This window comes from Gnatocerus cornutus, chromosome 6, assembly GCF_029298725.1.
Source record: "Gnatocerus cornutus isolate USDA-ARS CGAHR chromosome 6, icGnaCorn1.1, whole genome shotgun sequence".
Taxonomy (NCBI): domain Eukaryota; kingdom Metazoa; phylum Arthropoda; class Insecta; order Coleoptera; family Tenebrionidae; genus Gnatocerus; species Gnatocerus cornutus.
Window position 1 is genome coordinate 11,629,825 of NC_142238.1, and position 17,246 is coordinate 11,647,070.

General features: G+C 31.3%; 1 protein-coding gene across 1 annotated transcript in view; it reads right to left on the reverse strand.

Moving 5' to 3' along the window:
• The window catches only part of LOC148172937 (uncharacterized), a 53,076-nt gene extending 37,697 nt beyond the window's left edge, over positions 1-15,379 (reverse strand). The window contains exons 1-2 of the mRNA XM_088039967.1: positions 15,259-15,379; positions 14,624-14,878 (exon numbers count right to left, since the gene is read on the reverse strand). Coding sequence (XP_087896093.1) covers positions 14,624-14,878; positions 15,259-15,279 — 276 coding nt within the window. The 5' untranslated portion in view covers positions 15,280-15,379. The remainder of the gene's footprint in view (positions 1-14,623; positions 14,879-15,258) is intronic.
• Between the last annotated feature and the right edge of the window lie 1,867 nt (positions 15,380-17,246).

A 17,246-nucleotide genomic window follows, 5' to 3' on the forward strand; every position in this document is an offset into this window, starting at 1 on the left:
AATGTTTCAGCAGTTCCATAATTAAGTGGAGTTTATAAATAAAACCTGAAAGTTTTAACGACGGTTTTAAGAAAATGTTCTAATTTAATATTCCCGCAGTTTCGCGTTTTATTACTTTTATTTCAGAATGCTTACATTTCAAAGATTTCATACCTGAAACCGTTCAAATTAAAAGTTGCGTTTTGTTTTTAAGCACCAAAACTGGTAAATGTCAAATTGTCTTTTCCCAGTGGAACTGAGTGAGGAACTAGACTAAAAGTCTTGTATTCTTTTTTTACTCTGATGTTCAAGGCCAAGAAACTTTTAAAACTAATTGTGAAATTCAATGGTTAAACATTTTATTTAAAAGCTGTTAAACCTAAAAGTTCAGCGCAATAAAACTTTCAAAACTTTCCATAATAATTTTAAGATTGCAAAACATTTATACTTATTTCTGCGTTAAATGACATTTTTTTTGTTTATTCATTTTATAACATCCTTGAGGAAGTGTCTTTAAATGGAATAATAATTTTCAACATACCCATGCATTCAAATTTAAGTGTCTTTTAAAAGTTTGATGAAAAAGGAGTAGATACGAATTGCGATGTTCAATGAATACAAATCTTCCAATATCTGAAGAAGGCAGGAGAATAGAAAAATCAAAAAAATTGCAAAGAATACTGTAAAGAAACTCAACTTTTAATATTTAACCAATCGCAAGTATCCCCACAAAGTGATTTATAAAAAATAAATCTTAAAAAAGTGCCTTTTTAAAAATTGTAAAAAAACCCATAGAATACAAAATTAATAAAAAAAACACTAAAAAAAAATTAAAAGACGAAATCTACAGATGAAGAAAAAATACAAAAGAAGGTAAATAGAATCAAATCTGAGATGAATTATATTCGCACATTTTTGTTAGATGTATCGACATGATTCATATACCCCAGTAAAAATATTTGAAAATTCTACTTTCATATTTGTAATAAAAACTGGAATTTCAAACAAAGCTTATCTACACCTTTCCGAAATCGTTATAGAAGCACATAATGAATAATTTGCATGTAAATATTTGAAATTCTTATAGCAAACACTTCACATATCCAACATTACCAAATTTAAAAAATTTTAAATATTGTGTAAATTATACGAGTGGGAATATAATTCTCATTCTACAAACGTCGGTAGCCACTCCGAAATTCACAAAACTGATGAGTCAGAATTGCTAATAATTTAATAATTACCTAGCTTGTGGGCCATTATGTATTTGGAATGGAATATTCTATGTCGCGTTTTAGTCCGTCCCACATAATCCACAATTAACAACATAAACGTAGAATTCTCATAAAACAATTGTGGAAATTGTTTAAACATTTTCGCATGTACAAAATAGTGAATCATCTAAACTATCCAACTGTTAAGTTCAATTATTTTGATTCGTTTAAAAATAAAACACGAACTTCACCGATATTAAAAGGTAGAATGGCCTAATAGAAAATTGCATGAGGAGAAGTAATGAATTTTATCGATTCTACACAGAGAATAACTTCCACAAACTCGAACTTCCAATCCATTTTGAGTATGACATGAATCAAACAAGACGAAGTTGAAAGAACCCATTTTAAAGAGTTCTTAAAACTTGCCCTTTATTATTTAACGACTTTATCAAAGTGCCTGTAATAATTTAAAACATAAACAGAGAAGACGAGGATTTCTTAATAAAACACGAATCCGTGAATTTCTAATGGTCCAAACGAAATGACGTGAAAGTATTAACAAATTATCTCAAATCGACGTTATCTCAAGAGAAAGAAAGTCGAGATTTATAATCCAAAAACAACTTCAACTTAAATGTCATAAAAATTTAATTAGCGCCGCGTCAACGTTAACATGTTTTTTCATTATTACGTCGAAATAATAAAAAAATATTATTTCCACCCCACTTTGCCTTAAAAACTTGTAATTACCTTTGCATAAATCTAACAAATTCAAATAAATGTCGTAAAAACAAAGAACCATGTAGGTGATAGACATCTCAGTCTTCCGGTTTATAATGAGAATATAGCACAGTCTTTTAAAAATCTTGTTCACCCACGTTTGAGGATTGTCCGGATAATTGTTGTAATAAAATATTGTTTTGTTTGGCAACGCCACCGAACACTGAATTAGCAGTGCGTTCCCATTTTAGCCTTGAAATTGCTGACTTCACACTTTACGTTATTTTCGGCTTCATTAAAAAATTAAATACAGGTTATTAGGATCAAACAGTGGCGTTTATAGAAATAAAAATTATACGGTTTGTTTACATGCTAAATTAAATGAAAACAATCGATTGTGGATAAGTGGGCGTGGAAAATTTTTATTGACTTTTCGGTGAAGATATGTTGAAATTCACATCATTAATTCCAAACAGTTTCCGTAGCTTGAAACGAATTGAAAATTAGGCTGATTGGTACGAATTGATGTGACAAAAATGCAAGGTATCAAATTTGTTTACTCTTTACTCTTATTTAGAGTTCACTCCTCTATTTTAATAGCTCTTAATGGGACTAGTGTGATATGTAGCTAATAAGCCACGCAAGAAAAAGTTTAATTATCTAATTAATATTATTAATTAATATCTAATTTTTTTAAGTGACTTATAACTACATATAACACATGAGTTCCATATAAAATTTTATCCAACACATCTACAACTATCTTCTAAGAGTGAGAATAATTCGAATTTCTAAATCAACCTTAAAAACTCATTCCATTTAAAAAATTCCATAAAAAAGCTTTGGTGTGGTTGACAAACGACGTAATCAACCCATTGTTGCTCATGAAAATTCTCCACATTCACCACTTCAAATTTTACGTTGACAAAATGTTAATTAATTGTATTATTGTATTAAATTTCAATAAAAGTTTGTTAAGATTAATTAATATTACGTCAAGGGCTTCAGTTAATTTGCGAGTGAGTTATTTTTGTAGTTTACTATGTAGTGAGTTATAATCACTTTACTTGTTTAAAGTAAGTGCAATTATAATAGTTTTACATGCATGTGTTAGATAAAATAATTAATATCTTTGTACAAAATTTAAAATCGTGTATAAATACTGAATTAAAATTGTTTACACATTTAAAATAGAAGACACACCATCGATTAACTCATAAGTGGGCGTGGACACCTCTTATTGACATTTAGGTCACTCAGCATCTACAAACGTAGAATTTCATTACAAAGTAGTTTGTAATTTCCACGTATCACGACAAATCCAAATTAATAAAAAATTAAATGTGAATTACGTCCGTTTTCTCGAGCGTAATTATTATCTGTGTTCACATAAATCTTTCATGTTTTTTTTAATTGTTTCTAATTACCAGAAGGTAAATGTAAAAAACCAGTCCATAAGTAGTAAAAGATCGAAATAATAAAAATATTGAGCCCCCACATTATGTAAGCAAATTGTGATGTAAATTTAATAGCCGACCAATTAAAAATAGTGAAATAATAGAAATAATAAAAAAGTTATTACGTTCCGTTGAACATGACCTTGTTAATATGATTATTTAGTTGTTACAGACATTTTTCTTGAAAATGAAATGTTTGATGAATCACTCTGTATAAGTTTATGATCGCGTTCTTTGTCTTCAAGTGCAGTGCCATTTTTGGCACCAAATTATTCAACCACCTGTGATTTTATCGCGGTTGTGTAATTAGGTGTATAATAATTTTTATATTGTTACGAGAAAAACGCCAAGGTTGTTTGTCCACATAGTAAGTTGACACAGCATGAAGCATTCTTGGTTAGCGTTTTTATAGTCGGATAAATTTCATTATTGTGGTGCAATAGCATTTCATTTATTTAGTAATGGAGGACGAGATAGTCGTTTTGAATCAATCGTTGAAAGAGAAAGAAGCGAGAATTTCATTTCAAACAAGTAAAATGGGTGAAATTTAGAGTTTTGTTTCGCTTGACAAGAGAAAAAATATTCACTGTTATGGTATCCGAGGAATGCTTTTAATTGGATGTGTCTCTCCGAGCTTTTTATCATATTCAAATTATGAGTAGACTCACCTTGTCCGTGTAGATTCTGGCGCTCACCTAGTGGTGTAAAAGCGAAAATCAATACGAAAACAATTTTAAAATCTCTTTCTCGGTTATTAATCTGACAAAGTAGTTAGGTGAAACATGTGTGTTTAATTTTAATAATTGGAACACTGAAACAACAAAGTTTTAATGAAATTACATTCATTACAATAACAACGTTATTGACGATATCTGCGCTTTTTTATTTACTCTGCGGTTTAATGTTATTGTTACTGTAACGTTTCAATTGTGAAACGAGTCGAAAAAATTGGTTATTAGATTCATGAAAGCGTTCATCTTCCGAAGAAAATTGCTGGCGAATTATATTATGATAACGTAATAAATAATGCTAAGTCTGCTTTCGTGTCTTCTATTTTTATGTTGTTTTCGTTCCGAGAACCTGATACGATTAAACTTTTATGAAATGCCCGTTCTTTACTGCTTTTGTTAAGCCTTTTTCTTTCTGTTACGTTTCTGAAATTTAAATTTTCAAGTGAAAATGCACTTTTCACCCAAGTAGTTTGCACGAAGAGAAATGCTACAATTTGTCGCTTTTTATAATAAATCCAACAGACTATTTTCTTACTAAATAAACATGCAAGTCGAGGCGCACCGAATGAAGAAGCTTACACAGCATCTTTGAGGGGGTTACTATTTTTATTTTGCGTATGGAATTTGGAAGGGAAAATGGTATTTTTATGCAAGCCTGTAATTGTGGTAATTTTAAAGCCGTGGCAATAAAAATTTGAGACGTTACTATTTTTGACTTGCCTATTTACCGTGCCAATTTACAAAATTACACAGTAAAAAAAACTTTTGGAAATGTTCATACCATCCAAAAATTTTCAATTGAGTCAAATTACAAAATTACACAATAAAACATATTTTTCTGGTGGAATCAGTGGACTTTTCACAACATTGTAACTTTGTGTTTAAAAATGTTGAAACTTCCAAGACCCATAAAATTTTGTTTTCACATAAATGCAGCGTTGGATGCCTGGCTCTCCTTGGTTTTAACGCTATAAATTCAATAAAAGCTAGGTATATTTCGTAGCAGAAAATAATACCAAGGACCTCTTGAACTCGAAAAATACAGAAAAATGCTTTTAAATGTAGCTTTAAATTCCTCTGAATTCCATAAAAAACCAAGAGTGATGAGCCTTTTTTTGACTTTTTAAATATGAACCAGACTCAGGCATTCAATTGGCTCCTTGCCAAAATCGCATTGAAAATTTACTACTAAACGCAAACTTTTTGTTCCATTTCAAAATAAACACCAGTTTATTTTAAAGTATCCTTAATATCATGGCAATAAGTGGATTCAACTATCATTCACACAAACGTTCTGTTCCCAGTATTAACTTGTACACCAGTAATCAATAAAGCGATACAAATAGAACTGATTAAATATTGGAATGGTTCTGCGAGATTATAATAAACACGACAGTAATAGTGTTAGTGACAAGGCAATTAACCTAAATAGCAAGAAGAGTATAAAATGTCGCAACATAAATTTTGACTATACCTTGGAAAGAACGCGTCCACCTTAGATTTTATTAAATAATAGTAACGAGGGCATTAATATCTCTAGGCTTTAATATGGCCCATAGTTTAATTTAAACAAGTTGTTGGGTTGTCAAGATCCATATAATTCCATGTTATTACTGCTTATTGCGGAAGCCGAGATGAACGTTCCCATCACGAGGCATGAATTTGCTCTACGACGACGTGATCTGTGTCACTTTTAATGATGTGACTCAAGCAGAAAAACACAACTTTCATAATAATTTTATTAATTTTGCATCACTTATTTTTAAATGCACAATTAATCCAGTGCATGCCATTACCATTGTAATTACTCTCATCACTAAACCCACCAAGACTCAAAAATTTTTAGTAACGTTTACCTATTTTTCTGTGCATTATTTGACACACTTGTATTTCAATTTAAACAAACCACAACATTCGCTGTGAAAGAGGAGCGAACAAAAGGTCTAAAAATAACCACGTGGTAATAACCACAGAAACCGATGTGAAAATAAAAATAAGAACATGCCAACCTTTGTTTATCTTGAAAAAAATGTCAATTCATTTTATATCGTTTAAACATTAGAGATAATATTTATTTATAGATTTCTTATACGATCTTCTTCAAATTTTATTGATGGAGTCATATTAACAAAAAATATTTCTTCCATCAAAAATTAACAGTCGTCCTTTTCTTATCGGTGTCAACAGAAATTTAATCTTGGAGTGTTGAAATGTTTTTATTTTTTCCCCAGTTTTTTACATGTACACGATTATGTTTTGTACACAATTTTTAAGTGGTTTTAAAACAAGGAAATATCTGCTGTAGTTTTGTGAAGTGGTTCGATTGTTTAATTTTTCAGTTGTGTTATTTGAATTCGCGCTATTTTTAAATGTGAACCTGTTTAATTTCGTAGTTTGGCAAAACTACCAGATTTTAATGAAATCGTGGAAAATTAATTATTAAATTAACTTTTCACTGCACAGATGTTTAAAACCGTTAACCAATTCTGGAAGTTAATATAAAATAATTATGCGTTTGTTACAGTTAGATTTCTAAATCATTGACGATCCTTTGTGATTATTATTATCTATGTAATAGAAAAAGTTATTAAGATTAGATAAAATTTTATTCTATAATCGCTCGAATTTGCGCTTTTATGTGAGGGTTTCCGCACTCTCATTACACAAACAGCTACTCAGTTACAAAATGAGAAAATATTGTTTCTGACAGCTTTTAGTCTTCGATGGTGGTTTTATTACTGTTTTAAACTCCTGTAAACAATATTCGGTTATTTAAATTCCTATTGTTTTAAAAATACGAGGGTCTCCCAACGGTGTTACTATTTTAGTCACATTTAAAGTCAAAACAACACGCGTTTTATTAAAAAAGTAGTCATTTTAGTCGACATTTTCAGAACACTTCATGTAAACAAATCTTGTTTGTGTAAACTCACTATGTGTTATTCGACATGTAACATAGAAGCGTCAATACGCCGACCTTTTTATTGCACGTAATTTACTTTACTGATTTCAGGGAAAAAAACATTTTTAAAACGTTGTTAATTAACCGAACAAGCAAATATACGCCATTTAAACCTCAACGCCTATCCGAATATGAAATACATGTATTTAAATGTATGTATCTTTAACGAATTTGATAAGCATTGATAAAGTACTTGCACTTTGATAAGTAAAGCAACCACGTCAAGTGGGGATTATAACTCAGCAGAGAGAGAAACGTGTTGTCTCCTCCACTTGTTTCACAGTAAAGGGAAGGAAGCAATGTTTAGGGACGAAACTTGACATTTTCTAAGAAAACAGCCCTCTCAACCTGTTCTACCCTAATCTGTTCATCTCGACCACGCCGCTCTCGTACCATGTGTTCACTTTTGCATAAATTACATCTGCGACATTCGTTTTTCACAATCAAGCATTTTTGCACTTATTCGCATTTTCCCCGTTACCACGTTTATAATTTAATTGAATAAAGTAAATTTACAATTGACGAGTAAATCGAACGGGTTACTTACAATAAAAACTGTTTTTTTTGCAATTTAAAGAATGACTGGCGTATGACATCTGTTTGGGTGTATAAAAAGAGGGCAGTCAAACAAAAGGGGCTGCGTGTATTGAGGGCTAGCATAAAAAAGTAGGTAGGGGACGACCGTTGCTTCCGTCATTTTTCTAAAATTTGGATTTGAGCTTTATAGAAATATGCCAGTCGGAGATGACCAAAAATGTCGTCTTATTTGTGAAGAAAGTAGACCGGGGCCTCTCAAACAGCATTGTTTTATTGATTTAATAGATAGATATATTGCGCTATTCAGACTTTCATTAAATTAAAATAACTTTCACGTATATAAAATGAACATTACACCAGTCATAAACTACCGCGTTTTCAAACAATACCAAAATAATTATAACACGGCACTGACTGAGGTTAACCACAAACTGACACATTTTTAATTCAACGGCACAAGTTCTTAAAAAATGTAATTCAGACTTTTATTTCTCTGTGAAAATTTGTACTAAAAACATGTTTTATTGGAGGTTAAACTGCTGTAGAAGCCTTGAAACAAATCATTAAAAAGTTCGAGTCAATCAACATAATCGTAAACATTAAACCATCTTTATCAAATCATTTATCGGATAATTTTTATCAGTTATAATCATTTGTTGGAAATCGCATATTGGCTAAAAACTGATGTCAAAATTCTAAGGTAAAAACGTAAAACTCTTATCTTAAAAATGTAAATTTCCGCTGCTTATCGCTTTATACGAGTAAATAGGGCAACAATTTTCTTTGTACAGACGTTTCGTTAAAGATCTACATAAATTTGCGAATTAATAGCAGTAAATATTTGCAATAATTAAGTGAATGTCATTGACACCATACGCGGAGGTACGAAAATAGTCGAATTTTTGAAGGTTAATGGAATAAATTAATTTCATTCCAACATTTTTCTGTTCTTTATCCTCATAATTTTATCTCTAGGAAGGAGTGCGATAACGTTAATTTATGGTGAGCGTTGGCGTCGAGTTCGCGACGACTTAATTGATTATTGTTATTCAATTAGAAACAAGAATTGAAAAGAGAACAGTTAGAAAGATGGACAAGAACTTTACAATAACTTGTGGATTATATTGAGAGGGTCTGCCAGGTACAGTCGTAAACTGAGGGACGTTGACAAAATGTTCAAAATTTGAAATTGCCAAGCACCCAAAGCGGAGTTGTGATAGTCGTACGGCAGTTAACCTACTTTACATTCTCTCTAAAAACAATAAAATTGTGGTTAAATGAAAACATAAATACGTGATATTTATTATCTTATTCTGTATTATAAAAATGACATTAGCCAGAAATATTAACTAATTATTGATTGTAGATTAGATAAAAGCGATAACCGACTAATTTTTCTATTTGTTTCGGAATGCATTGAAAACGTTTTTTTTTGCAGGGCACCGAGATTTTCTAATTACGAACAAGTCCCCATTGGCATCAATTTCAAGGAACATTAAATTATGAAACACCAACAAAATACCTGCGACAGAGAAACAAGTTTTGATGAAAAAACCGTCGTGAATAGGGTTTAAGATCATACAAAAGATAGTTTTCCAGTCAGTCCCATGTCTTATCATCGTCTTAACTTCGTTTCGACGAAATCGTCGGTCCACCAGACTCTTTGACAGCTAAAAGAGATAATAAATATACCCAATGAAAGGTTATTCTATTCCATTATAGCCCCCGCTCTCCACCCTCACGACATTATCTTATCAATTATTCTTGGTATTATTCTTACGTGTAATTGCATTAAATATTAATAAGCGAACTTGTGTTACGTAAATCCGAGAGAATGTGTTACTTTCATTTGTGGAATTAGCAATAAAAATATTCTTATCGACGTCACGTATCATCAGGAGCTCGAAACGATAACTCTTTAAATTTAATTAAATATGTTGGCAGTGTGTTGGTTTTGAAAGCCATTTTAATAATACCAACTCTGATCGCATCTATTTTTGAAACATTCTGGTTTACATTCAACACTATCCTAATTTTAGTTTGCGTTTGTTTTTATCTTTACTTCACACTTAGATAAGTGAAGCTTTATGACAAGACTGGTAAAGAGAACAAGGAAAGAATTTATCTATTGTTGTGGAAAAATTACTGCGATTTTTAAACGTACAAAAAAGATAGCTTTAATCATGTGATAACAATTGTTTGTTTTTATGATTATTATCACTGTGATTGTAATTTTTTCGGTCGATAACAGACTTGAGTAAAAAACCTTCGACAATGTGACCTTCGGATTAATCAAATTTTCTTTTTTAACTTTCACTGCAATGTACAACATTTTCGTTGTAAATTTGTTTTCAGGTCCGGGTTACGAAAGCGGCAAATCAAATATAAAAGATGAAAGCATTGCCCCGATTTCAAAATATTGATTTAAGTATATCAAAGATTATATTCTATTTTTATAATTAGTTTTGCCCGTTAATTGTAAGTTATTAAAATATCAATTTAATTAAATTCTTCTCGTCTTTATTTTTCTGTTATATTATCTTGCCGTTGGAAGAATGACAAATCCATGCTGTATTTGTAATTCAACCCAGATACTGAACTTCCTCGTTACGTTATCGCTGCATACACAAGCAAGTTCTCGATTTAGAGCACTCTATATTGATTCTTAAGTTTTAAAAATACTCCCAATTTATTAGAAACACATTTGCCAAGCGGTGTTTTTGATAAAATGCCAAAGACAATGACGGTTTACGTGTGAATTTCCGGCCTAAGAAAATTCAACATTTGCATAAACAGGTTGAAAATAATAAAATGTCAGCAATCGTAACCTGATAGTACGTACAATAATACTCCAAATTCAGTAATAATTAAATTCGTAATTGCATAACCTAATTGAATTTTGATGAACATGTTCCAGTTTACGACCAAACAAACATATTCATTGTTCTGCTTATTGCACGAAGGTGAGAATGAAAATGAATCTTGACCTAAAATGTATAATAATAAAACGAACTGAAATTTAATAACCGGAAATGATAACAAAGCTTGTGTGCTAAATTATTTAGATCCATTGCAGCTTCGTTGTTTAATTAAAATTAAAATAACATCTTCGAATCTAATTAAGATTCGGAAACTAAATTGTGTAATCAAATGTGTTACGCAAAATTATTAATCTACACGACTTTTTTCTTTTTCGACCAAATTAGAAACGGTGAAAGTTATTACCGGAGAAAAAACAACAAATTACCGGTAATTATACGCACACCGTTTACCTGGGCAGGTAAAATTTTTGGCATAACAATAATACCCTTAAAATAAATAAACGCTGCCATGAAAGATTCACGTTCAGGTGAAACAGCAAATTTAATTTATCCCTTTACATCGTCTATAACCATCTCATTTTATCGCACAAGGGATGTTCATGATTACAAGACTAGAAACTATAGTTTCTAGAATGGATGAAGTTGGTCTTAATTACCCAATCCCTGGGCGTTAATAAAGGACGACTAACGTTTACCTGTCGTGGTAACTCGAATTTTCCACTTTTCGTTCGCTTGCTCATCGATAAGAAGAAAAATTGCACATTCCATCGCAAATTTATACAAGTGAAAGTTGAACTTGACTCTCGCAAAAAACCGATTTATCAAAATTTATCTCGTGTACAACAAAATAGTATTTGCCATGTTAAGTTCTCCCCTCTTTGATAAACCTCTCGAACGTATTCAATAATGTATTTATCTCTGTCCTCGGTGAATGGGGTACGTTTCACCCGGCGTCTCTCTTTTCCAGCAAATGTCATGTTTTCCTTAAATTAAAAATACAATAATTACATCCATAAGCGAAATGGTTTTCGCTCTCTTTGTTCCATTTTTTGTGTTGATTTTAATTTCTAGACAGCAAAGCCACTCGCTTGGTAAATGGAGATGAAATTATTCCGGAATGTGTGTTTTCCCTGATGTACCCAAATTAAACATGGAATGGGATTGTGCCACAATTACAAACCAATGAGTGGATAAATTTACAATATGTAAGAACACGAAATAGTGTCATGTAGTAGGAAGAACGAATTCAAACACTCACAATAACTGAAAGAGAAAGTTAAACTCGTTTCTGTTATAAGGATTTTCAAATAATATAAATTGACGTGATTGTTCTCCGGGTCTTGATTGCTTACACTGACACTGACCTAAAGAACTAAGAAATAACGTCCTTTGTGTAGATCATTTGACATTTTCATAGAACGTGTTGAAATCACTTGTGAAAATAATGACTGGATGTCATAATTAGATCGATCACGTTATTACGGAACCAATAATGAAACGGTTTTATTTCGTTTGGTAAATTGGAAAAAAACGACTTTCGAATTTGTCTACAATGAGAATCTTTGGCGCACACAACCTCAAGCTACAAAACTGAAATAGAGAGGAATTGTACGATTTACGCATCGAATGAAAGCTACTGACCTGTGCTTTATTGTTCTGGTGTTTTCTAGGTCATTATTAGCAATTTTTTAGTGTGGTACCAGAAACAAATAGTTGGAGACAATTAACAGATTTTTTGTAATGTAAATTTATTTGGAGGAATTCCAAAAATTAAAGTAACTTGCTCTGTTTAATTGTTTGCAATGAGGACAATGCGGATTTTAAAAACAAAGCAAATTTTACTGAATTTTAAGTTATCAGAGATAATTATGGCTAATAACCGCAATTTAGAAACCGAAACATTGAAATAGAAATGTTCCATTTTGCTAATTATATTAATATTTTGTAACATTGTTTGTTAAAATATCTCGTGGATTTATCATTCTATTAATCTATTACTAATGGAAACAATTTCATATCAAATATTGACGAAAGTTTAAAAATAAAATTGTGAACGTTTGAAGAGGCTCTGCTTTTTTATGTTGGCAAATCTGATACTCTCATTTTTTTGCGTTTGATTTTGTAAAAATACTGTGAGAAACACGTCAACAATGGCATCATTGTGTTTTAATTAATGCGTCACGTTAAATGTCAAACAGCTACCAACTAAAAATGACATGTTTCTATATAACTGCAATTTCAGCGCCACAATAACAAAATTTGTTAATATTCAAATTATAGGTTAGATTGGCAACAGGTTAGGATTTGTTAAAAAATACTTACTTAAGCAATGTAAACAATGTGAGTGTTTCAACTTAAGTAGAACACTATTAAAAACGTATAATTATAATTAATTGCGACGTTTCGTGGGTTGTATGTTATTTGTGAAGTAGTTTTGAATCATTCGGATGAGGTTCATCAAATTTAAGACAAAATATTTCAATTAGGTGGGTTGGCAATACTGAGAAATTGATTTTTGACATTTAAGTATTTTTTCTTTGAAATTTAAAATAACACTTATTATTTAAATCTTAAGTAATTTTGTTATCCGAATTTAGAATTTCACCGAAACTTTAAGAATTGCAGTACTTTACTGATAATTAGATAACAATCGAAAAAAACGTATTATGGCTTTGTTATCTATTGATTTTTTTACAATTGACATCTCAGAAATGTCATGAGATGCATCAACAATGATGTTATCGCATATCAAAGAAATTCGCAAATCAATTAGTACATAACCTCAATGTGTCAAGTAAAGTAACAGTACTACCAACACACCCTAAAATTTCAGGTCGTTCAATATTTTATTTATAAAATAAGATGACTTAAAAAAACGAAAACAGTTTGCAAAAAAATAAAGCTTTTAGCCCTGGGCGTAGCCAAGAGATGAGTGCACTTGATTTGTTCATTTAGATATTACAGGGAATGCATCAATTTTTTTCATTGCCTTGTTTACAACCTGACGGTTAAATAAAAACAGAAAAACGAAAATTATGATCATTGGATACATTCCCACGCCACTGTCTACAATTTTCTGTTGACTAAGCGTAAACACAACTAAAGATTTGCCAAGCTGGTTAAATTTATCAGCGTCGACCGACTTTATCGCAGAATGAGTAATTCCATCGAATATTAGCTTATCATTTCATTTCTTACACCTACTTAAAAAATGGGTTGTATTAATCCATGTGTTATTAACGAAAATGTAGTATTTGAAACCGGTTATGATCGCTTCAAGGGCGTAATTTCCACATTTGATAAAAAATGTTTATAATTTAAATAAATAAAAGACGCAGCTGCTTGTATTCCTATGCAATTAATGTAAAATATGTCGCGTGGTTTGTCGCCATGTATAACGTGGAGTTATCTCAGCAATTAAATTATCTGGGATAATTATAACAGTTTGGTTTTGTGTGATGAAAAAATATGGTAAAACGGCGCGAGATAACGTCGAAGTAAAAACGAGAGAGGACAATGGAGGAATAAATATTTAACAATGTACACATTTGGATTCCACTAATAATTATGTACAATTCGAGAGAGTGTGAAAGAAGTTTTGATACGAATAGGCGAAAGTCTATTTTCGTGATAAAAGCCAAGAAAAAATTACACGTTGTTTATTTACACGTGTGAACGTAGCTGTATTAATTATAGAACCCTGTAATTGTGGTTATTGAGCATTTTTGTACAATCGGTAATAGGAACAAAATTGCATTTCCACCTGCAATAAATCGCGTTTAAATTACAACAATAAGTTTCGGATATAGAAATAATAACGTCATATATAAAGTAGAAAGAGAAACATAAACTAGAGTGGGATAATCTTTGTAAACCGGCTCAAGTGTAGCTCTACTGGAGAGAATGTTAGATGTCATCAATATAAAGCGGCAAATGACTAGCTATTAAATCGGCAATCCCACGTTGCCGTCGCCACAACAAACAAACGCTCTGTACGAATACCGCACCGTCCACCATTCGACTTCCAAGGCTTCATTTACATTAAAAATAGTTAAAAAGAAAAACTGATTTATAATTAAATGACGGTCGTAATTGCAAATCCTTATAAAATTCAACGCGATTGTATTTTTGTTGTCGATAATTTATTGTTTTATTAATCGATATCGCAAAATAGATAAAAATAGAAAATATTCATCACCTCTCCATGGTCCAAACGGCCTTCCGGTGTATTCTCTGGAAGAAAATAAAGACGTAAACTTGCCAACACTTGGTCACTATTTTTATCACTCCATAACAACTGCAATTCACCAATGCACAATAAATCGGAGTCAATCCACAACTTAACAAAGAAAAATTCACTCAAAGTCACTATTCTTTTTACGCCGTTTTTCGTATATTTAAATGCCTTGTAAAATGTATACGGTCCATGTTGGCCGCAGGGGCCCCCCACCAGCTGAAAAAAAAACAAAAAAAATAAATTAACTCGCATTTAAAAAGTAGCAGCGGTGCGTGACCATTGTCAAATTTAATCGTCCAATAAACAATTCCATCCACTATCGCATTTAGAGACAAAATTAAATTTATTCGAATTAATCAGCAATTTTATTGTTATGAATATGCGGGTTTTCGACTGGAAATTAAAGGAATAACGAGTTTTAATCGAAACAGTCCGTTCACACGATAAAAAAACACAAAGATCACACTCGTGATAATTCTGTGGTTAATAATAATTAAAAAAAATAATAAAACTTTGATGATTTCACGCGGAAAAAATATATAACGCTTCCAATACCTCCGTTATGTGTTTAAACACCCCTAAAATAATTTTCGTACCTGTATGTCTGAATTATCCATTTTTTTTCACTATTAATCACAGAGCACTACAAACAACACGCTGACACCATCGTCTACTTTGTATTTACTCTAATTATATGACGTCACGATACAGAGCTCCGCTCGTAAAAAGTCGTATTATTCCGTCATTAGTCGTTTATACTGGCGCTCTGCAACAAATGGTGGTAGGAGGAATGGTGCACAAAGAAATTGACATTGCTGTGCTTGCACTCAGCAAAAGCAGTTCCTGCTGACTGAAAGTGAAACTGTGATGTAAGTGAGTGTGGATCTAGCGAATTTTCAGGTTACAGGTGACGTTGAAAACGATCGTGATTGGACAGGATTCGACTTCACTTGTTTCAGGTCGTCGCGATGGAGGTTATGATAATCTCCAGGATCTTTGAGGGTTTTTCGCTCTTTCCGAAGATTAATTTTCGACTAACACCCATTCGAACGTTTTGTTGGTTGCCTATCTAGGGGAAGTTCAAGGTAAACGAGATGTGACATTTATTTACTTATTTTCTTTGTAAAGTTACAAAAATGGATGGACTAAAACGGATAAAAAATTGAGTTTATTTATTATTAAACTTGTATATTGTAATTAAATTAATTAAGGCTTTCGTGTCAACATTACATGAATGCAGTGGCGTCTCAAAGGAGAAGGACTAATTAATTATTCAAATCGTGTCGTGGGCGTGACATACTTAATTTTCATTTTTATTTGTTTTGATTTTTCTAATCTTCCAATAATAATTAAAGATTATTTTTGGGCCAAATGTGCCACCGCTCGTGCAAAAGTAATAGAAAAAAATTTATAAATAATTGTAATGTTTGTTTTATAATAGAAATATGATTAATTTTATTAATATTACAGTATAATGCATTATTAGATTATTATTTTATCCAGGAGCAATCGACAGTTCTTTGTGGATGATAACTTGATAACAACCTACACAACATGTCAATGCGAATTGTGAAAATGGACGACCAATCATGCACAAAATTGACTGAAGAATTAGACTTACTTTGGTAACACTGTCTTATTTTATTTTTTTTTTGTTTGACAGCCAGCGGGCGTTAAGCGGCGATCAAAGAAAAATCAAGAAAAATGAGATGTATAGTTATTTTTTTTTTGCAAATTTGAGTACACGGTGCATTGAGTATGGCGACCTAATTTGATTATTTTGCGTAACAAATTTTATAGAGTAATATAGAAAGCGTGAAAGCATTCACTATTAACAAAAATTAACGAACCCTTGTAAGTATTTCTTTTGTTGTTTAAAAAATTACATTACGTTTTCGTACAAATAAACCTACAGAAAGCAAATATTTTACCAAAAATTAGTAAAATATTTAAGTCCAATAAGTGTACAATTTTTTATCGAAATTAGGACTTGTGGTTACAACCGTGAACTTTCTAAATACAAGAGTAATTTTAATCACTACTTAAAACATATCCAATTTTGGTTTTTACTCACATACTGCAAGGAAATGTTCCTTCATGCTTGAATGCCTTTCCAAATCTAATTCACCAAGTTTACAAGTATGTAGTAAAAATAATGCAATTTCAACAAGCAGGTGGAACAAAGAATACAGAACAATAATTCTTTGAACTGCAATGATACAACCACAAAGAACTTTTACGATGGAAAAAGTAAATATACCATGCATTTTATATTTATAGCGTTCCTGGAATCTAGACGCAATTGGTTTTTGAGTTATTCAGGGAAAACTCAAACTGTAATGTTATATAAAGTTTATTATAAAAGAAGATCGTGTATACATGCTAAATTGGAAATTCCATTTTTTTATTCAGTTTTTATAGCTATTATAAGAATTATTGTTAATGGAAAATTTAAATTCTAGGAAATCCTGCAAAATTCACTGTAATGTGAAGAAAAAATTAACCACTGCCTAAATTTTCATATTCACACGTAACCGCCGATTCATTAGTGTTTCTTGTTTGGCGACTGACTGTTATTTTCGTA